This window comes from Leptodactylus fuscus, chromosome 3 (assembly GCF_031893055.1).
Source record: "Leptodactylus fuscus isolate aLepFus1 chromosome 3, aLepFus1.hap2, whole genome shotgun sequence".
NCBI lineage: Eukaryota > Metazoa > Chordata > Amphibia > Anura > Leptodactylidae > Leptodactylus > Leptodactylus fuscus.
Window position 1 is genome coordinate 38603004 of NC_134267.1, and position 23145 is coordinate 38626148.

General features: G+C 43.8%; 1 protein-coding gene across 1 annotated transcript; it reads right to left on the reverse strand.

The window, feature by feature from the left end:
• Positions 1-325: 325 nt before the first annotated feature.
• Positions 326-17881, reverse strand: ANKEF1 (ankyrin repeat and EF-hand domain containing 1). Its single transcript, XM_075269504.1, has 9 exons — positions 17513-17881; positions 14277-14476; positions 12975-13124; positions 12205-12328; positions 8527-9349; positions 4040-4266; positions 3134-3330; positions 2205-2324; positions 326-493 (listed from the first exon to the last, which is right to left on the reverse strand). The coding sequence occupies exons 1-9, from the start codon at positions 17868-17870 to the stop codon at positions 326-328; spliced, it is 2367 nt and encodes a 788-aa protein (XP_075125605.1). The 5' UTR covers positions 17871-17881.
• Positions 17882-23145: the final 5264 nt, after the last annotated feature.

The window sequence follows — 23145 nt, forward strand, 5'->3', positions numbered from 1 at the left end:
CAATGGCAACGCCCTCATTACCCCCAAGAGCTCGTTTGCATATTGTCAAAAACAGAGATATGTTGGCAAGAAAGGCATTGGGTCACCCAATAACTCTCACCTGTAAACCACTGACCTGACCATTTTACTGACTTATATGGCTACAGAGATCACAAGATAGATTATATTGTACGACAGCTGAAGAAATGTATTTCTCACCGAGCTCACCTAACTATTGGCATTGTAAATACAGTACTGTTATAGAATTGATGGCTATAAACATTTTATCTCAAGTTTATTACATGTAAACTGTACGTCATGTAAACTTGCCCACTGGTATATATGCTTAAATACACATGGAAGCCTCACTATTCATTAATGCCAATGATTTCTCCATTAAATTCTTGCTAAATGGCATCTTGAAGTCTTCAAAGTCAACTTCATATGTAAATCGTTCCCTCTGGTGCTCTCTCTTCCTTATACGATCTGATGTTGAAGGCTCAGTAATCCAAACCTTGGAAAATATGAGAATATATTATATATAATAAGTGGATGGCAAAGAAACAAGACTGTCCCATCCATGGCAGAGAGGGGAGGTAAAGGGGTTTCTCACTAATGGTGTTCATTTTATATCCATAGAATAGGGGAAAAGTGTTGGAAATGCTGCAACCAACAATAATCATAAGAACGTGGATCTGATCTCCAGCAGTTTAAGGGTCCATTCCTATGATGTAACGCGACGTTGATTCTGACACGTAAATTTGTGTCAATGTCAGCGCTGCAAAACAGGGAATGGACCCTAAGCATGCACGCTAGCACTTTATTTAGCTGCTCGTGATAGCTGCGGGTTAGACTCTCATCCCTTATTTGGTGGAATCAGGATTATAGTTGTAAAATCCCTTTAAGATCCAAATATACAAATTAATTAATTAGCACGTTAAAGGACACGACTGGTGATGGCTCATACAGTTTTATGTTTGTGTAATGACAGTAACCTCTATTACAAAATTGTCTGACCATTGTATAAGCAATGCCGCCCCTGCTACCTCGTGTCACCCCCTCTACCTCATAGATTGTAAGCTCTTGTGAGCAGGGCCCTCAGTCCCATTGTGTGAAGTGACTATTTCTTTGTAATGTATCTTATTGTCTGTACTTGAACCCTAAAATTGTACAGCGAATATAATGGTGCTATATATATATATATATATATATATATATATATATATATATATATATATATAATGTATTATTATTAATAATAAACTATGAATGGGAGTGCAAAGTTCGACAGTATTGATAAATGTGTCCCATAGTCTTCCTATTCATTATGACCCAGGGATATTTTGTGCCTCGTAGATCTATTGTCCTGTCCACTGGAAAAAAAAGTGACCAACAATAATAACAAAAACAAATTTTCTTAATGTAACCATACTTGTGATGACTTATCTACCTTGAGAAGAAAGCATAAGATATGTTGAAATTCAACAGGCCTATCCATCCAACTCTCTACTGTCTGACGGCTGGTCCTTGGCTGGAGCAGGAGTAACAAAGAAAAGCTATACAGTCCAGTCCTATTAATGTGAGCACCGCCTACTTTTGCCGTCAACGTTAAATAACCAATGGCAGAAGACACGTGTCATCAGCCATCTGGGTGCACTCATCATTGTGCAGGCACGATGGATCAACAAAAGTATGCATCTATCCTTGCGGACCATGTTCACCCCTACATGCGAATTGTTTTTCCTCAGGATGATGGCATCTAATAGCAGGACAATGTGACATGTCATAAAGCTCGCAGTGTACGTGCGTGGTTCAAGGAGCACCAGGATGAGTTTACCGTACTCCCTTGGCCAGCAAATTCCCCGGACTGGAACCCAATCGGGAATCTGTGGGACCACCTCGATCGGGTTGTTCGCGCCATGGATGCTCAACCACGTAACCTAGCGCAGCTGGCCATGGCACTGGAGTCGCAATGGCTCAACATCCCAGTGACATCATCACAACATCCCCTCTCTTCCTGCACGTCTCGCAGCGGTCCGCTCTGCCAACGGTGGTTATTCTGGACTTTGACCAGTGGTCACATTAATGTGACTGGACTGTGTATAATGAAAAGTTTTATCTTTTGCGTTTTATCCTACTCTTGGTTTTTGGCTTACGAATACTGAAGCAAAATACTGCCATGTACATATAGTAATACATCTATTATTATGAGAAAAGCTTCTTACTGATTTTGGTATAAAGGTTATGTCGACTTTCTTCGTTTCTCCCAAAGCGATGAGATTATTTAATTGGACAATGGCACTCTTCTTCTCTTTTATTGGAAGCAGAACCTCTGATTTTGATACCTGCCAATAACAATGCACAACATTATTAGAATCACATACACAACAGAAGCATTACAGTATATTGTACGAGCACCCGAATGTCTTAGAAGGACTAAGGAAAAATCGTCCTCAGGATGAGCAATCGATATAAGATCTGCCGAGACTGATCACTGGTACTGAGGCAGTGCAGGAGTGTCGCATCTATCCATATATTTTTTATGTTGTATATTAAAAGTTAAGTTTTTTATATATCCTTTTTTCTGACTGTACTCTTGGTGAATGACTTAAAAGGACACTACCACCTCCCCTAAATGTGTTCAGCTGCTGCCTCTGCATTAGAGAGCACATTTTCGTGATAAACAACTTATCGGTTTTACGAAGGTCGCTTTTGTAGATCTTGAAGTCTTACGCAAATGAGGCAGTTGGTGCACTAGGGGCGGGCCTTGAGCTCTGAGAGAACAGCTCTTGATATTCAAGAGGAATGGGTGATATCATAGCACTGGGCAGGACTCAGCGCCGCACCTCCCATGAGGCGACTTGAAGCGACCACTTCAGGCGGCGCTATGCCAGGGCCCCGTGGGGGGGGGGGTTCTGTCGTCCACCTCGGGCGGCAAAAAAGGTAGGTCCACCCCTGGCAGGACTACTCGCACTTCATGGGGTGGCGCAGGCAGAAGATGGTAGGTGTCTGAGTGACAAGAGCTGCACTCCCAGGGCTGAAGGCCCGCCCCCAGTGCACCAACTGCCTCATTTGTATAAGACTTCAAAGTTGCTTCTCTAGAGTTCTATGAAAGTGACATGGGGAAGGAGGTAGGTAAATAAGTAAATTGTACCTCTTGCTTTGTAGATATGACCTCTGGGATTGCAGGGGTCTGTGGCTTAGATAATGCTTTTGCTTTGCCTTCCATTCTACCTTTCTTCTTCGCTCCTTTCTTTTCTTTTGGCTTTGGCAAGCTGTCCAGTTTGGCTTGAATTAAGTCAATGAGTCTATAATCGGCATACGCTTTCGCCACATCGAGAACATTTTGTCCTACAAAGATAAAAGAAAATTATAGATTGAGGATTACTACCACAATACATTACAGGAAAACATGCTTCATTCACTCAAGGAAGTGATAAGAAATATGCCTTACATAAAGATGTAGCGGAGTTAACCCGAACTTGTGCAATTGCTTAAACTGACCACAGAAGACAACAAAAACCAAAGTTATTGGAAAAACATTTTTCTGTGACTTTTCTTTGGTTTGTGTTGTCTCCTGTGATAAGATATCACACTGCAGCAATGTAACTGATTGCAGAAGATCAAATTATTATAGTCTGGGATCTCTTCAGACCCCAGAGCATAATGGGTAGAAGCCCGGTAAAGGTGTAAACTAGTGTTGAGCGAGTAGTATTCCTCGAATACCTCGCCCGGCATAGGAATGCGTGTAATCGGCCGAACACCAGGGGGTTAAACGCATTGAATCTTCGAAACGTTTAACCCCTTGGTGTTCGGCCGATTGCACGCAAAATATTTGACAAATACTACTCGCTCATCATTAGTGTAAACCACGAATAAACAAAACTGGTGGGCGAATTTTCCGAATCTTTGTCAAACAAATCTTCAAAGATTCGCCAATCTGGAGTTGAGGATTTCCCATAATAGACATATGGTACAGACAACTCCGACACCTACTCCAAACCCCAGGATATGTTTGTTGGTTTCATCTCTCCATAGACTTCTTTCTTGCACTAGTTACCTTTCTTGTTCACAATCTGCACCTTTGCTCCGGATTGCATTAATACTTGAACACAATCCAGGCTTCCACTTTCCACGGCTCTCATGAGTGGTGTGGATCCATTAAAGGCAATGGCATCTATTTTAGCTCCATGTTTTAGCAGCAGTTCAGCAATGTCACTCTGGCCAGCATGACAAGCATGGTGAAGTGGAGTCCACATGAAATTATCGCTTGTGTTCACGTCAGCGCTGGGAGCAAAAGAAAATACTGTAAGTGACAAAACTCCAGACAGATAGATTCCTGGAAAAAAAATGGTAAAAGCTATAGAGGCCAAGGTCCTATAAGGAATTATCTAGACATTTAAGGCCCAACGTAATGAGCCGCAGACAAACCGTGGTGCTGGACAAACCGTGGTGGAAACGCATCCTGGTTTTTCCTGCAGCGCTTTTCACAGAAAGTCTGTAGAGTTTTCCTCTGCAGACCTTCTGCTTCAACTATAACTATAGGGAAACTGCCGTCATTTCCTCAGGTAGAATTGACATGCTGCAGTTTCAAAAAACGTGACTGTAAAACACCAAGGTTTTTGCATTTACGGCACGTGGGGATTCTGTCTAAATGACAGATACAGATGAAGCCCCTTCTGGCTGGCGTCCGTCTGCACAGGGGCATAACTACCGGGGTAGCCATGGTAGCAGCTGCCAAAGGGCTCGGGACATTAGGGGGATGGGCGACAGCCGCTACCACTATGTTTTTGTTTTGTTTTTTAATAGGCCGTTACCAGCTGGAGTTACTCCAGCCGGTAAAAAAGCCCTACTTACTTACCTTTCCTGGCAGGGGCCGGGATAGGTAAGTGACACCGTGGGCCCCCCACAAGCACTATTATACTCGGGGGGGTCTTTTCAGACCCCTGAGTATAATAATTGGAGGCCCAGGGGAGGAAAAAGAACCTAAAAAAACAGAGTTACTTACCTTTCTGTTCATGGATGCCCACAATGGAGCAGAATACTGTGTGCAGGAGCCACTATGGGACATAATACTTTGTGCAGGGGCCACTATGGGGCATAATACTATGTGCAGGGGCACTATGGGACATAATAGTGTGTGCAGGGCTCTCTATGGGGCATAATACTGTGTGCAGGGGCCACTATGGGGCATAATACTATGTGCAGGGGCACTATGGGACATAATAGTGTGTGCAGGGCTCTCTATGGGGCATAATACTGTGTCCAGGGGCCACTATGGGGCATAATACTGTGTCCAGGGGCCACTATGGGGGATAATACTGTGTGCAAGGGCCACTATGGGACATAACACTGAGTGCAGGGGCCACTATGGGGGATAATACTGAGTGCAGGGGCCACTATGGGGGATAATACTGTGTGTAGGGGCCACTATGGGGGATAATACTGTGTGCAGGGGCCACTATGGGGCATAATACTGTGTGCAGGGGCCACTATGGGGCATAATACTGTGTACAGGGGCCACTATGGGGCATAATAGTGCGCGTAGGAATGCGCAGGGGGGGGTATCGGACTTTAGCGTCGGTCAGGGGGGAGGGGTGCCATGTCAAAAGTTCGCCACAGGGCCCCGCCATTCACCTCATGCATTCACCCCAAAATCAAAAACATGACCAAGGCTTGCTTCCGTCATGTTTTTTTTTTTTTACTTTTCCGACAGAAGAAAAAGTCCTGCATGCATCCATAAACAAAGTGAACAAACGTGATGAAGGAAAGTGTCCGTCATGTCATTTACATTAGTGTCACACACAGGCATTGGGGGCTCAGTGTCTGTTACTCTGATCCAGTTAATGTCTGTTGCTGCCATCTTATGACGGATGAGAGTAATAACAGTAGTGTGAATGTAGCCTTAGAGCACAGCAGATGCATACTGTACTAGCTTTAGAGGATTTGCTCTTTTACACACAATGACCATTATGTACAATATGTATAGTATTATCTATAAGGACAGGGCTGCAGACTGCGGAGACCTCCAGGAATCTCTATGGCAGTCTCGGGAAGAGTAGTAAGAAGCAGTGGCGAGCGTCAGTCCACACTGCAGCTCCTCAGGAGGAGCAGCTCTGCAGATGAATGAGGCTTCTTGCTCTTACAGACATAGCGTAGCAGAGCAGCTCTCATACAACTCTGCTCCCTCTGCTGGTAGTATATATATATTTCCATCATATTATAACAATTCTACATATTTTATCAGGATTTCAAAGTAACAGAATTTAGAAGATCTTAAAATAGTAGATGTCAGGATGTGCCGGTAATAATGAATGATATAGATCAGCAGTAGCGTAACTATCAGGGTAGGAGCTGCCACAGGGCCCAGGACAATAGGGGCCCGGCGACAGCCACCACCGCTGTTTTTTTTTTTTTTCTTAATAGGCTGTATTTTCTTAATGGGTCCTATTTACTTACCAATCCTGGCAGGGGCCAGATCATGTGACGTCCTGAACATCATTGAAGATGGCCAACACCACTGAGGAGTGCAGCAGAGCCAGGGATAGGTAAGTAACATTGTTTTTTATGTTTATACCCCCCCCCCCCCCCCCCCCCCGGGTCTCCAATTATTATAAGACCCCAGAGTATAATAATTGTTCATGGGTGTCCACCGTGGAGCATAATAGTGTGTGCAGGGGCCACTATGGGGCATAATAGTGTGTGCAGGGGCCACTATGGGGCATAATACTGTGTGCAGGGGCCACTATGTGGGGTAATACTGTGTGCAGGGGCCACTATGGGGCATAATACTGTGTGCAGGGGCCACTATGGGGCATAATAGTGTGTGCAGGGGCCACTATGGGGCATAATACTGTGTGCAGGGGCCACTATGAGGAATAATAGTGTGTGTAGGGGCCACTATGGGACATTATACTGTGTACTGTGGCCACTATGGGGCATAATACTGTGTACTGGGGTATAATACTGTGTGCAGGGGCCACTATGGGACATAATACTGTGTGCAGGGGCCACTATGGGACATAATAGTGTATGCAGGAATGTGGGAGGTTGGTCGGTCGGTCGGTTGAGGGGGGGGGCATGTCAAAAGTTCGCCACGGGGCCCCGCCATTCCTTGTTACGCCACTGTAGGTCAGATATCTAAGAACACTATAAAAGAGTAACCAAAACTGTCCAGACAACAGAGAACTACTGTATCATCTTACATTCATGATTGTGCTGCAGACGACACATAATGTACTTTAGTGACATAAGATCAGTGCGGACATTATAGTAAAACTTTCCCCAGTTTTTGTCAATGGAGGCCTACACTATATCTGGATGCAGCTCTGGAGCAAATAGTGCAGATCTGTATGAAGAGGAGTACAGAGGGGCAGTACGTGGAAGATCTTATGTATGTAAGGTACATTGGGGGGAATTTATCATCTAGGCCCATCTTTGGTGCAAAGCCCTTTCTTGCACCAGAAAAATGTGCCACATCCCTCTTTCTGTGCTTTGCTTTTTGAAAAGTGGGCAGAGTATGACAGAAAGGCAAGCCCGAAATATTTATTATAACTCACACCATGAATTATGGCATGGCATAAATTATGCAGGAAATTTATCCCAGTGCATCTGATTTATTAAAGGGGTTGTCCCATCTCAAGGATCCTATCTATACTGGTGGCTTATGTAACTTGAAGCTTTTTCCTAAATATATTGCTTTAGAAATTCTGCTTTGTTTGCCTGCTATGTGGATTTATTCCTCCCATTATTTACACAATGTTGCTACAACCATGGACCTATAGGACAAGTGATGTCAATTACTCAGTGCCGGCAGGACAATCTGTTCAGATAATTGCAGTTTGCTGGTAAACACACAAATAACATAGTCATTCTGTACAAGCATCTGCATATTATCTGACCTGCAAAAGTGTTGTTTGTCCTGTTCAGCAGAAGGGAGAGAAATACAGGAAGTGAGAAGCAGACATTGCATACAGCCTGACTGAAAAGCTGAGATGGGAAACCCCTTTTAGAGGCTGGATCCCCTTGATAGCAAACATCAGTCTTAATACATTCCCCCCATTAGGTGCTGTTTGAAGCACAATATAAGAAGAAAGCAGCCAACCTGTTTCAATTATCCCCAAGACATACCAATCATGATAATGGGGGTTTCTTGTACTGCTGTCTCAATGGAGTGAGCGTTGCACAGAAACACTGTATTTCCATTCATTTTTAGGGCACTGTTAAAGAGAAGCTATATACAGCACTTGGCTCTATCACAAAAAAAGAAACCCCTAAGCAACCAACACTACATTTATACAGGGGAACAAGGAACCCCCATTCTTATTATCATGGGGGCCTAAGCATTCAGATCCCATCTATCATCAAATCTATAACATATTCCCTATCAGTTAGTCCAGATTTACCATTAGGTTGTATTCACACACAGTCTTTTTACACATTTTCCAGAAACAGTCTTGGCATAGACTTAAATGACTAAATAATCGTATACACAACAATCTCTAGGTAATGTTCATTGTCAATACTTTTAAAGCAAAGAAATCCTACCCTTTCACTAGAAGGAACTTGACAGCCTCCATATTCCCATAAGCACATGCAGATATTAAAGGTGTTTTATAAAAGATGTCTTTCACATCCACTGATACGCCCTCTTCAAAGGCCCTCTTCAGGGACTCAAAGTCTCCGGCTTTGGTGGCAAAGTTTATAGGAGTATACACTTTTTCCTGGTCATCCATATACCAGCCGGTATCATCTGTCAGTGGGTTTTGGGGTGGGTGATCAAAATCAAATCGGTTGACATCAGTAACGTTATGGCAGGCTTCAATCATAAAGTTGGGTGGTCCACCATCTTCTCTGCGGGAGATGAGGTGACTTGGCATTGTACATATTGGCATTGGTAGTGTGCGCTTTCCTTTTTTTCCTTTCTTCCCTTTCTTTCCTTTTTTCTTTTTTGCTCCATAGGATGATAGTAAAAAAGCTTTCTGTAGGTACTTTGACCCTTTCAAAAACTCCTCCGGACTGATGTTCCCACCTCTACCTTTTTCATGAAGATGAACAATATTCTCCATTTGCTCTGGGGTCACTGGAGCTCCTTTCTCTGTAAGAACTTCAACAAAATCTTCCCTGGAGACAATTCCTTCCCCCTTATCCAACGTGGCGAAAGATTCTCGAAGGGCCGCCTGGTGCTCGAATGACCAGTCGTGTAATGTAAGGGCCCATGGCGGGTTGGGATTTTTTGCGCTTGGCTTGGAGTATTTTTTAAACAGACGCATTGCTTTTCCTAGCTCCTTCATTGCAGCTTTGAAGCCTCCTTCTTTGGCAATTGCTTTAGGTGTTAGGGTTTTTATATTTTTCCAGGTGGGATCACAACCTATATATATTAAAAAAAAAAAAAAATTACTGATTTTTGCAAAATTTTAACAGCAAATCTCAAGAAGGCATCTGGAAATAAAAATCTAATACAAAAACATAAACGTGGTGAATAAAATGTTTCTGCGTAAAAGGAGAGCACATGGGGACATTGGGTCTTCACCACTTTAGGTTTTGTAAGAGTCCCCTGACACCTCCCACCATCCTTAATGGTCATTTGTTGATCCTATCCAGCTAATAAGAGGAGGCCCTACAAAAGAGGTGGAATTCGCTTGTGAAGTCTTAGGTAGGGTTGAGCGATCGGGAAAGATCGGATTTCGATGGGTGATCAAGTAAATTTCACGATCGCGATCGGAATTCCGACCTGATCTTTTCCAGTGGGATCGAGATCGGAGGTTATCTCAAGATCGGCTCAACCCTAAAAGCAACTTTTCCCATAGAGAAGCATTGACTAGGGTTGAGGATCGGGATCGGAAAAGATCAGATTCCGATCGGCGATCGACCAAATTTCACGATCGAGATCGACTGGAAAATGATTGGAAATCGGATTTTAAAATCGATCTTGAAATCTCAAAATTGGCTCAACCCTAGTCTTAGGTAATTGATGGCTTTCTCCATAGTACATGCACTTAAGAGAAGAGGGCCATGTGCATGTGTGGCCGACATGTTGTCATATGATGCCACATAACAGCCACATAAAGGAGAAGTAGCCTCACATAGGCACTGCAACCCTTTCCATAAACGGTTGGGGTAGGAATCAGATGGCAATTTGAGTCAAAGATGTGAAATAGAAGACTAAACCAATTTTTTTCCGCAAGGACTTCCTGACCTTAAAGTACTTTCTATGAATCCATACACCGCATGCTTGGGGGTCTCTACACCCAAATACCTTCAGATCAGAACTCCAACATGTCACAATGACGTGCCAGAAGTTTATGAAAATCAGATAAAATAAGATAATCCTTTAATAGTCCCACCATGGGGAAATCCATGTTGCTGTAACACACTGAATTTCCCCATGGTGGGACTATTAAAGGATTATCTTATCTTATCTATGAGTTTTAAAAACTTCTGACACGCTATAGTGACATGCTGGAGTTCTGATCTGAGAGTGTTTGGGTGTAGAGACCCCCCAAGCATGCGGTGTATGGATTCATAGAAAGCCTTCTTCTCAGAGGAGAGCTGATCAGAACCAAAGGGCCACACTGCCCAATACTTAGTGCTTCTGCCCTTTTATTTTAGAGAGCTGTGGGGGAATCTGCTCCCAGATTTCCACTGATAAAATCATGACACGACACAGGTTCATCCTTGAAGGAACACAGGTTCCTTCAAGGATGATACTTGCGCGACCTTCCTTGAATTTCTCTCTCCATTCATATACGCTTCTTCACGACAAAACACTTTCTCCATACTGTGCACAAAAACTTCGATAAATCTTGGGACCAGACAGAGTTTTATTACCTGGAGTGTGGATAGTTTTTGGCACGCCTTCGTATTATTGGCAGGGGCAAGACAAGTTCTTTTGGGGTCTTAGACAGATAAGAAAAAATGCTGCTTTTCTTTCGAGCCATGAAATGGAAATGAATGATAGTATTTGCATCACTGGTAGAGAATAAGTTAAAGGGAACTGGTTTGCAGATGTTTTGCTACGCTATCCACTCTTCTATAGAACCATGGGTTGGTCACGGTGGCTCCTCTTTGGCTTCTCTTCATCCATGAAATGCATTCAGGCTTTCCACCTCTGTGCAGTTCTGAGGACCTGTACATATATGGTCATGTGACCATGGGTCCTTCTATAATAAAAGGCCCTTCACACATATGTGCTTTAAGGACTGTTACACATTGTAATTTCATCCCGTTTTTTGTCTTGATTTATGATGAAAACGCAATGAAAGTACAACGCTGGTCAATGCATTCCTATGGGAAAAAGTCAGCTCCGCATTATTAGTGGCATAATACAGGGACTCGGGTGTTTTAGATGCCCCCAGACATGCTTCCCCTGCTGTCCCAGTTGCATTCCAAAGGTGTTGTCATCATTTCCTGGGGTGTCATAGTGGACTTGGTGACTCTCCTGAGTCGAATAGTGGTTTCCCCTGAAATGAAGCTTTTTTTCCCCATAGACTATAATGGGATTCGATATCCGTTCGAATTGTCGAATATTGAGGGGCTATTTGAAAATTATATCGAATATAAAATATTTCACTGTTCGCTCATCTCTATTCTTAACATTAACCTGTTCATTACACCGAAAGGAAAATTATCATGTTGACCAGGTAAACTGGAAAATCCTTGGGGGGCTGAGGAAGAGGTAACATAAAAATAGAAGCAATGAAGGACCCTACCGGCCAATCACTGGTCTCAGTGGTCACGTTGGTGACATATTAGCAGTGACATCATGGTGCTTATCATGTGAGAGCTGAGGTCAGCGCTCTGACATAGCAAAATGGGGAACAGAGAGATTTGGTGAGCATTGCTTATTTTTTCATTTTACTCCCCCTGTAGGGTTTTCAATCCAAAGGAACAACAGAATCCAAATTTCAATTGAGGATCCGTTGGGGTCCAACACATGGAACCATTGTGGATCAGCTTTTGGAAGGAACAAGGAGTTGAGATGCGAAACCAAGCACAGCCGCACACATGAACAACACTGTGCTTGGGAAGTACTGCAGGGGCTTTAGCCCTCACATGAACACTGTAGCCCCTTTAAACAACTGATCGGCTGGGATTCTGGGTGTCAGGCCCTGACTATCTTTAAGTGATGACCTATCCTAAGGATAGGACCTCAATGGTAAAATCTGGAAAATGTCTTCAATAAAATAGCATTGAGCTCTAATCATATTCAGCACCACCTAATACCTCTTTGTCCAAGGAACTTGCAACAATCCGCGAAACCACCAGTGGCTGCATGGTGAAGGGCATTGTTCCCATCCATTGCAATAATTGCCATGTCTCCTTTGTATGCAGACAACACCTTCAAGATCTAGAAGTAGAGAGAGTCATTTCAGATAGTCATCAGATATATCATCAACTGTTTTAACCATGTGATGGGAATAGATGGCTCTACTTATTGATGCATGACTTCAAGATTCAATTGTCCAGGTGTCTTCCCCTACATACACAGTAAGGGTAAGTTCAGACGAGGTTTTTGGACCGGAAACTGAGGCGGAGGCTGCCCCAGTTTCCGGTCCAAATAAGGGTAGCCATGACTGAATGCCGGTGCACTGCATCGGCATCCAGCCACGCACTCCACTCCGGATTAGGCCCAATGTATGGGCCTAGTCGGGAGGAGGGAGTGTCTTCAGGCCGAATCGCAAGGTGAAACGGCCTGAAGAATGAGCATGTCGCTTCTTTTTCTGGCAGCCAGAACAAACCGGCTCCCGGAAAAAACACCTGACCGTCTCCCATTGATTTCAATGGGAGCCGTCTTTTTGGTCAGGATTTTGAGGCGTTTACGGCCTCAAAATCCTGACCAAAAAACTCCATGTGAACTTACCCTAAAATCCTTCCACACCATGTTAAACTCTACATAGAGGCAGTCCTGTGCAGTTACAAACTAATAGACTGGAAAATGATTTGACTTCTGGTTGTATTTCAAACCGTGAGACCCAAAGAAGTATAAGTCATACCTCAAAAAATCCACCTTTAGCAGCAAAATGAACGGCGTGATATCGCTGGTTGTCAATAGCATTCACGTCTCCCCCTTTCTCTAAGATACTGCGGACCACTTCCAAGGCTCCTTCTCTAGCCGCTTCCATTAACGCAGTGCGACCTGTTTTCTAAATGGAAAAATATAAGATATAGATTATATGTCATATTAATGGGACACTATCAGCAAAATCTTTCATGGTTCCAAATGTACAGATTTTTTTCAATATTTGGCTTGCTCCCTTCATATTATTTCAGGTTTCTTCTTCATGTAGCACTAGGAGAGAGAATACTTCATATTCTTCCCATCAACTACCTTATCTGTGCATTATAAGGGTGCATTCACACGGAGTAATGTGCCGCGTGACCCGGCACCTATACGCCGTGTGAGATTTTGAGCGCCGTATACGCTCCCATTGACACCCAAACCTCACACCGATCAGTGCCAACACTGTGGCCTGATGATGACCATAAGCTTCAGATGAATGCAGAACCTGCGGATTTCTTGCTACCCATATTAAGCAGATATGTGCAAATCTCAAAAGATTTGTTTTGCGGAATATTCCTGAGTTCCCCCTCCTGTTTAGTCTTTTTCGGTCTGTCTTGGAACCTTTATTATTATCCTCTGGGGTCTCTTCAGAGTATTATAAACATTGGCTCACTCCGTGTGACCCTCAAAGCCCAATCACGGGCCTGAGCAGTACCCGACAGTCACTGATATAATTCAGAAGACTAGGGGCAACATGGTGGCTCAGTGGTTAGCCTTGCAGCGCTGGAGTCCTGGGTTCAAATCCTGTCAGGAACAACATCTGCAAGGAGTTTGTATGTTCTCCTCGTGTTTGTGTGGATTTCTTCCCATACTCCAAAGACATACTGATAGGGAAAAATGTATATTGTGAGCCCTATATGGGACTCAGTCTACATTTAAAATAAAATAATTCAGAAGACTAGAGGAGGGCCACAAATGATGTTGAGGGACCGCTGGATGGTACAACATAGTCCAGGTAAGGTTAGTATCACTGTTTGCAACAGATACTCACCTGCCCGGGCCTCTGCTCTTCAGACCCCCGAGTATAATAGTGTTTGCAGGTGGAAAATCCATAATGAACCCAGCTTGTTACAAGCCAGTTTGCTTAGCCCTAGTATTAAGTGGTTCTGAGCCTTCTTCAATGGCATGTTGGATTTCAACCTGTCTATCCTGCGTTCACGAGTTAGATAACCTGCCAAAAGCAGCTTCTTTCCCTCCCATATTGAGAATACAGCCATGCAATGTATATTCCTACCGGATTAAATGCATTGGGATTAGCTCCTTTCTCCAATAATTTTAGACACATTTCTTTACAATCTCGAGCCTGTTCACATGCCGCCAGCAGCACCGGTATACCGTCCGCCGATGTGTTATTGACATCAGCTCCAGAGGCCAACACTAGCTGAAAGCAACGTAAATGTCTCTTCGTTGGGAAAATGCAGTAAAATAGTACCCCTGATGAAAAAAGAAAATAGTCACAATTATAAAGCCATAAAACATGGTCCTGAATACAAACTCAGAACTACTTGCATGGTCATGCCCCTTATTCAAACCTAAAAAACAGAACGGGTTGATATTTGGCATTTCTGGTGGATGTGTGTTCATAAAAAAGACTAATTCACAATAAAATGCACCCAGACAGAAGTGTTTAGATCCCGGGTCTTGCTACAAGAAGGCAGAAAAGTGCTTTCTCCATTGCCCTAAAAAAAGATCTCAGAGCCTACTTTTGGATAGTGTAATTCTTGGTGAGAGGTAGGTGATTGTTCGGTATGTCTCTACATTGTACTCAAACAGAGACCAATGACAAATCCGGGTTCTAGTTGGCATTTGACAACCCCCAGGTTTGAGTATGAAAGCATCATGGCGAGTGCTTCAATCCTGCCTTTGCAGGTATGATGATCTGAGAAGCCATTGCATACGATAGTTGGCAGCACTTGTGGTGATACGAGGGACTTCTTAGCAATATGTGCAGGGCATCCTGGCATACGAGGGTAGTCTGAAAAGTTTCCGACCTCCACGTGTAGATGGCAACACTTGTCAACCAAAGTTGGGGAATGTGTTCACGCATGCGTTGGAATGTACTCACAAAAATGTCAGCCATTTTGCACCAGTGGTTTTTCTTTGACAGTCGTTGCGAGTGATTTTGTGAAAATGGATAAAATCGAATATCGAGCTGTCGTTACATATTTGTTTTTGAAAGGCAATACGCCTTCGCAAATTAAAGACAAGTTGGACGCTGTGTACGGGGACTCTGCACCATCATGTATCACCGTCAAATTTTGGGCAGCTGAATATAAACATGGCCGTACCAGCTTGGTTGATGATGAACGTTCGGGACGGCCAAAAACTGCAACCACGAACGAAAACATTACTCAAGTTCACCAAATGGTGCTAGAGAACCGTCGAATGAAGGTTAGAGGGATAGCAGAGGCTATGAGCATATCGAAAGAATGTGTTTGCCACATATTGGTTGAAATTTTAGGGATGAAAAAGCTGACCGTGCTGTCATCGTCAACCAAGCTGGTACGGCCACGTTTAAATTCAACTGCCCAAAATTTGACGGTGGTACATGATGGTGCAGAGTCCCCGTACACAGCGTCCAACTCGTCTTTACTTTGCGAAGGCGTATTGCCTTTCAAAAACAAATATCGATATTCAATATTATCCATTTTCACAAAATCACTCGCATCGACTCACTTCAACGACTGTCAAAGAAAAACCGCTGAAGTTTTTGTGAGTACATTCCAACGCATACGCGAACACATTCCTCAAGTTTGGTTGACGAGTGTTGCCATCTACATGTGGAGGTCGGAAACTTTTCAGACTACCCTCGTATGTTGCTTATTTTATCAAGGCTTCCAAATGGCATTTTTCAACATGTAACTTCTGCATCTTGCAAAAAATATTTCCAAGCTCAAATATCATGAAATTCCAAAATGGTCTGGCAATTTCAAGATGGGAATAATGTCCTAGTCCAATACCTTAAATAGATTTAGAGTATTCTAGGTGATGGAGAATTTGCTTTGGTTGTCTAAAAGGGGTCAAAGAGTTCCATAAATGGATTATAGTATGTTTCTTACCATAAGTATTAGATTTAAGTTGGTAGTATCAAGGTTTAACTGTATGACATAGGATCATCAGATACATGGATACATATAGAAGAACGCTAGTTAGTGGCCCTTATGTCCACTGCTGGTCTACCAAAACCCTACTTGCCCACAGACAATGATGAAAATAAATATTGCCGTATATACCTCGAGTATAAGCCGAAATTTTAAGCACAGTTTTTGTGCTGAAGAAGCCCCCCTCGGATTATACTCGAGTTAACGGGGGGGGGTCTATGACCAGCCGTAATACTAATGCAACTACTGCACCCAAAAAACATTTTAATTTTTGAAATTTTCCAGTAGCTGCTGCATTTCCCCCCTAGGCTTATACTTGAGTCAATAAGTTTTCCAAGTTTTTTGTGGTAAAATTAGGGGGGGTCGGCTTATACTTGAGTATATACGGTAACTAAAAATGAAATCAGGTCCTGAGCTGAGAACATAAACTCTTAGGGCTCGTTCACATCTGCGGCCCGGTCTCCGTACTTAGGTTTCCGTTTCCTGCCTAAAACACAGGCAGGAGACGGAAACCTGCAGGAGACTTTCTCACCTATTCATTTGAATGGGTGAGAAAGCTGTCCGGCCGTGCGCGGCGGTGAGCGTTTTGCGCTCTCCGCCGCGAAACCGGGTTTTATAATCCGGACACAGAGTTGGACATGCACTACTCTGTGTCCGGATAAAAAAATCCGGTTTCGCGGCGGAGAGCGCAAAACGCTCACCGCCGCGCACGGCCGGACCCGGTCTATGGTTTCCGTCTTCTGGCATGCAGAAGACGGAAACCATAGAACGGAGACCCCAGACGCAGGTGTGAACCCAGCGTAAGCCATAAACATAACAACCAGCATAAAAAGTTAGGGTCAGTTAACACGTGAATTGCCCGCGCGGGTTTTGACACCGAGAGAGACGCGGCGAGCCGCGTCTCTCTCTTGTCAAAACCTGCCTGCTGCGACCATCGCGGTCGCGGCTTTCCCCTCCGCTGTCGGCTCAAATGAATGAGCCGACAGGAGGGAGCTGCCGGGGGCGGAAGCCGCGCGGCTTCCGCCTGAAGAAAGGGCATGTCCTTTCTTTTCTCCGCTAGCGGCAGCCCGCCGCTAGTGGAAAAAAAAAGCCCGGTGGTCTACATAGACCACCATTGTAAAGGGGCGGATTTTGAAGCGAAATCCGCTGTCAAAATCCGCCCCCTTGTCTACGTGTGAACCAGCCCTTAGTCATTACCAAGTCTGACGGACTAACTGAATAATTATGACACTTTTTAGTGTTTTTTTAATCTAGAAATTCAGTTTTGCGATGTTAACATATGATACAAAGGGTTCTGAAAAGAATTCTAGGTACAATAAAACTGCATGTTCTACAAAAAACATAAGACAATGGTTTACGTGTGAATAACCTTTTCCTTCTTTATTGACAATGGTCATGTCAGCTTGGGCCTCCAGAAGAACCTCCAGCACTAAGTCATGACCTAGTTGGATAGCCTTCATAGCTGGCGTATACCCCTTTAAGTCCTGCATATTAGGGTGGGCTCCAAGGTTAAGCAAGAAATTGCACATGTCAACGTTATTAGCCACGGCGACCACGTGTAGAACACCGTCACCATTGTTGGGCTCCGTGAGGTTTATAAGGTTTGGGACGCCAAGTTTTGTAAGTTTTTCTAGTTGTTCTTTGTCTTGCTCTCGGACGCACTGAAGAACTTTGTAGATCTGCAGAGTTTCTAGTCTTCCTTGAGCCACAGTTGTCTCTAATGCCATTTGTTGAATAATTTGTGTTTCTGGGGACAAAAATCACAGTAAAAAATTAATTTTCAGTAACATTACAACATAAATAGAAGTTCTTCACTTGTATATGATACCTTGGTACAAAAACGCAAAAATACTGTAACCCTAAATGGTTACGTCTAGTTCTCCATGGACACAAGATACAAATTTCAGGCTATGGATTCCTCAACAACCAGGAGGTAACATGTACCTGGGCCGGAGTCTGATATTAGATTTTAGCACAATGAAGAAGGATTGTGTGAACTGCATGGGGTGAAAATCACAGCCACCAACACGCTTCTACCTTAAAGGGCTTTTTCAGGAAGTTCTTGTTATGGCCTGTCTATGGGATGGGTCATAAATATCAGATAGTTGGGGCCTGACAACCAGTCCCTACACTATACACTTTATAGCAGGGGCTCTCAACCTGTTGCATGTACTCCAGGGGTACATCCCTCAGTCCTTGCGGGTATTCGCCATGGTTGAGAACCACTGTCCTACCATAATTGGAACAACTGAGGGGACAATTTCACTACATGTGGGGACGCTGAAAGGGCCATTATACTGAGTGTGGGACCCATTACACTAGACGTGGGAGCACTGCAGGAGCCATTATACTGAGTGTGGGTACCATAATATTACATGTGGGGGCACTGAGATGGCGATTATACTACATGTTGGAGCACTACAGGGCCATTATACCAAGTGTGGGTGCCATAATGTTTCATGTGGGGGCACTGATAGATACTAAAGCTTACTAGTGTATTCCTTGTACTGGATAAGCTTTATTACTAATATATATCTCACACTTCTAGGACCCTGTTTATTACATTTGTGGGAGGGCAGCTGGGGAGGCCAGAACTATCGATCCTCTGTCTCCCCTGCAGCTGCACAGACTCCCACTGACATCACTGACTCCGCTCTACTTAGGCAGAAGATCCATTGTGTAGAGAGGAGCGGGTCATGTGACCGAGAGTCGGAACATCAGCAGAGGACCAAGAGCTGTGGTCTCCCCTGCTGCCCTCCACAACCGGGCTCAGGGGGACCGGGGTGTATATTAGTAATACATATTAACCCATGTCGGTAACATACTGGTACATTTTATTATTATATCTCAGATAAACCCCTCTAAGCTTCTCAACCCCTCTAAGCTTATTAAAAGACCTAAGGATGATGATTTTTGTGGGGTTTTCCTTTACAAAATTTCTTTTGCATCCTTTCATATCCCTCTTCACTAGTTCCTAGGACTATTTTGTTGCACTATTTTATACGCAGTTGATTGTTGTGTTGCTTTAACTGAATTCTTTAGAAACAAGCTTATGACAAAATGAAGACTTGTTATTTCCCGAGAGACGGAGGATTCGGAGATGGCAATGTATTTACCATATACCAACGTAGCTTCGAGCGATTGTGACCTCTGGTGATCTTACTGTAAAGCTGCACATAGAAATGAGAGGTCTTCATGGAAAAATCCTACAATATAATATCTGTAAGGGTGAATTCACACTGAGTAAACGCTAGCTTATTCTGAATGTAAAACACGTTCAGAATAAGCGGCGTCTAAAGCAGCTCCATTCATCTCTATGGGAGCCGGCATACGAGCGCTCCCCATAGAAATGAATGGGCTGCTTCTTTCACTCCGTGCAGTCCCATTGAAGTGAATGGGGAGTGCCGGCGTATACGGCAAGCTCTGCTCATGCCGGAGCGTACACGCCGGCACTCCCCATTCACTTCAATGGGACTGCACGGAGTGAAAGAAGCAGCCCATTCATTTCTATGGGGAGCGCTCGTATGCCGGCTCCCATAGAGATGAATGGAGCTGCTTTAGACGCCGCTTATTCTGAACGTGTTTTACGTTCAGAATAAGCTAGCGTTTACTCAGTGTGAATTCACCCTAACTGTGATGGATCATCATTTTTATACTCATAGACAGATATAGTATTTCCTCTGTACAGAGTAAATGTAAATTAAGTACAACCTACAGGGTATGACTAAGGCTCCATGCACACCAATGCGGGCTGGTCAGTGTGCAATCTGTGTTATTAACGTATATCATGCTGCCCCATTCATCTCTATGGCCCCGTATACACAACCATGTGGCTTCCATGCAACTTATTCACGGACACATACAGGCAGACATATATACCTTAGTCCTAATAAGTGAATACACTGTCTACCAATAAGTATTTGGACACCCATGAAAATGAAGATATCTGCGGTCATGATGTACGTCACGCCTTCTGCCGTTAAATAGGAAACAGCATTGGCATTAGTGCATTGGCATTAGTCGCATATAAGATGCCACGTAGTGCAGAGTTGTCCGATTTCGAGAAAGATGTAATTGTGGGGTACCACAGAAATGGTCGATCCTTAAGGGACATAGCAAGTGAATTGAATTACCCAAAATCGATAGTGGCCTATGTGATTACGAAGTGGAAGGTGAACGATGATTGTCGGACTGTCCCCCGAGTCAGCAGACCCCCGAAACTGGGAGATAGAGAGCGACGAGTGCTGGCCAGAGAAACCGCACCCAACCGATGGCTCACATACACCAGGAGTCTCACCAGGCATCCGGGAGTATTGTGTCCATCAATACCATCCGTAAGGAAGCATCTGCTGGGGTCTACCAACTATTGGATAGGAATAAATGTTGGTTTTCTATTCTACAACAGGGGTCCAAATACTTATTGGTAGACAGTGTAGAGCCGCATCACAACACAGAAGATGCTACAACTGTGACTAGTCTCAAAAACATCCAGCAATGCTCAATCGTTTTGCAACTCGGGGTCCCAATGTGACTCCTTTCACTTACATTAGGGAAATCTTAGTTGCGTATAAGGGTTCATTTACACGGAGGAAAACGGTGAGGAATTTGGTGTGGAATTTCAGCGCTGAAAAAAAAAAAGCCTCCCATTGACTTCAATGGGTTCCTTTTTCTGCTAGAGAAATACTGTCACATCAGCCACTGACCGCTATACCAGGGCTAAATACTGTCATATCACCCGCTGACCGCTATACCAGGGCTAAATACTGTCGTATCACCCGCTGACCGCTATACCAGGGCTAAATACTGCTAAGGGCTCGTTCACATCTGCGTTGTCCTCTCCGTAATGCAGGTTTCTGTTTCCTGGAGAATATACCTCTTTATAGCATTCAGAGGGTATAACTCAATATGAGGTGGGAAGGTATACAGGTATACCTCTGGGTATACATCAACATAGTAAATAGATGGGGCATACTCATGATAGGTGGTGGAGTATAGTCATGTATACAATAGGAAAGTATTACTCAGGGAATGTATCTGGAGGGTATTCCCCTGTATACAGTTGGTGTGTATACCCATGTACAGTATATAGATGCAGGGCATGCAAATGTTTTGTTGGAGGATATGCTCAGACTCTGAGTATGTATCTGGAGGGTAAGTCTATGCTCACTGTTGGGAGGGTTTGTTAATGCTTACAGTTAGAGAGTATACACACGGATGTAAATGAAGAGCCCATATACAAAGATGAAATGTATGGCTATGCAGTAGAATTTAGGATTATTCATGAAAATAGAGATATTCATCATTTGGTTTTCCTCATGTTTAATATGGTCACAGTCACCTTTACAGGCAGAGCCGCCATCATGACATCATTAGATCCTACCACTACAGATAGAACCTCCATGATGTCATCATCAGAACCTGCTATCATCAGAACCTATATACACCCTGAGCCCGATCATAGCGCTGCCATTTCTTTAGTGAACACTTTGTGTGAACACATCTTTTTGGCTCTGGAGGAGCGAGTTATTACTTGTGCCTTCACATTGCTATTATATTTGCGTATTTGTACAAGTCGTACTTGTAGTGCAGCGCTATAAGTCCTACACCTGCACACCGTACAGACCTCAAAAGAACTTATACATAACCGAAACCATGAGTTATCGGGAATTGCTGCAGTTGGCCATCGAAGACAGCCTATGGATGAGCCGACCTGAAAACCAAAGTATGTGAACCTTTCTAACTACACGGGGTCTGGGTGAGGGATTATCAGTGGGGTGGTCTGGACTTTATTCCTGTTGTTATTCCAGATTCTGCATTATAGATACACTATATACCTGTTACTTTATATAATCCTAATTAGAGACATTTGGGGGGTTCATTACCCAACAATCAGAAGGGAAATTATTATACACCTAAGAAGCCTTCACACGGAGTAAACGCTCCGCTCACTCCAAAACCAAAACCAATTCTCAAACCCAAAACCAATCTTCAGAGGTTCTCCCATCTCTATTCCTAATATATAATCCTTCTCTTTAGATCAGAGTATTGTAGTCGGAAGACTCCGTTCTGCTCAAAGAACAAGGCCGACAACAAGTGACAGAACTAGGAGACGCCAAAGACAAGTGGATGCTGAAAATCCTGAACCTGCCCCAGAGAGCAGACGAGGAAGAACCAGAATCCGATCCAGGCATCCACCACCCAATGAGCGCAGACACAGAAGCCGCTCCCCACATAGACCGGTCCCTGAACGTCCCCGCGGGGCTGATACCGCACCCTCAACCAGCACGGATGATACTAGTCATGAAAGTGAAACGGTAGCCTCCACCTCAACCTCTTCTGAGGAACCGGATATTTTCACTAGAATCTGGGAACTGCTGGAGCTACTGGCTGAATTACAAGCAGCGAGGAATGCTCACATGGACGAGAGGAGGACAACATGGTGGATGGAAAAAATCAGACATCTTCCCACCAGGAATGTAACAGAGCAAGATGAGATCAGATCATGTGCCATCTGCCAGACTGAGTACGAGACTGGCGAGCAGGTGACTAGGCTGCCATGCCAGCACATTTACCATGCCACCTGTATTACAACATGGCTCTTGCAGAACCCCCACTGCCCCCTGTGCCGCCATAACTTCTTACATAACATGCCATCATAAGCTTATATACAGAGGTGACTATAAAGCTTCCTCTATTATAATGTACAGAAGGAAAATGAAGGTGTGCGAAAGCGGAGGAAACCAGATATATACAAAGGGGTTAACCAGATCGGCTGCCACTGCTTGTAAGGGCACTTTCTGGTGAATTGAGTTAAAAAAAATTAATAAAATGAATAAAAATTAAAAATGGCCTCATAAAGTTTTTATTATTTAGTAAAAGGGCAAAATTTTATTTTTGTAGCGACTAGAAGTCCTGGTTACAATGCGACTTCCTTTACTAATATGAGTGAAGAAGTTGTTGATGTAAATGGGAAACTTCTCCTTCCATGCTATTATCCCATCA

Bases quoted from the DNA above. Each gene is read 5' to 3' on its own strand.
- ANKEF1 (XM_075269504.1), bottom strand. From the start codon at position 17,870: ATGGCATTAGAGACAACTGTGGCTCAAGGAAGACTAGAAACTCTGCAG. The intron at 14,477-17,512 runs GTTATTCACACG...TTTTTTCATCAG, and splicing joins TGTCAATAAAGAAGGAAAAG to GGGTACTATTTTACTGCATT. The intron at 9,350-12,204 runs GTATTAGGTGGT...TAATATATATAG, and splicing joins CAAGTTCCTTGGACAAAGAG to GTTGTGATCCCACCTGGAAA.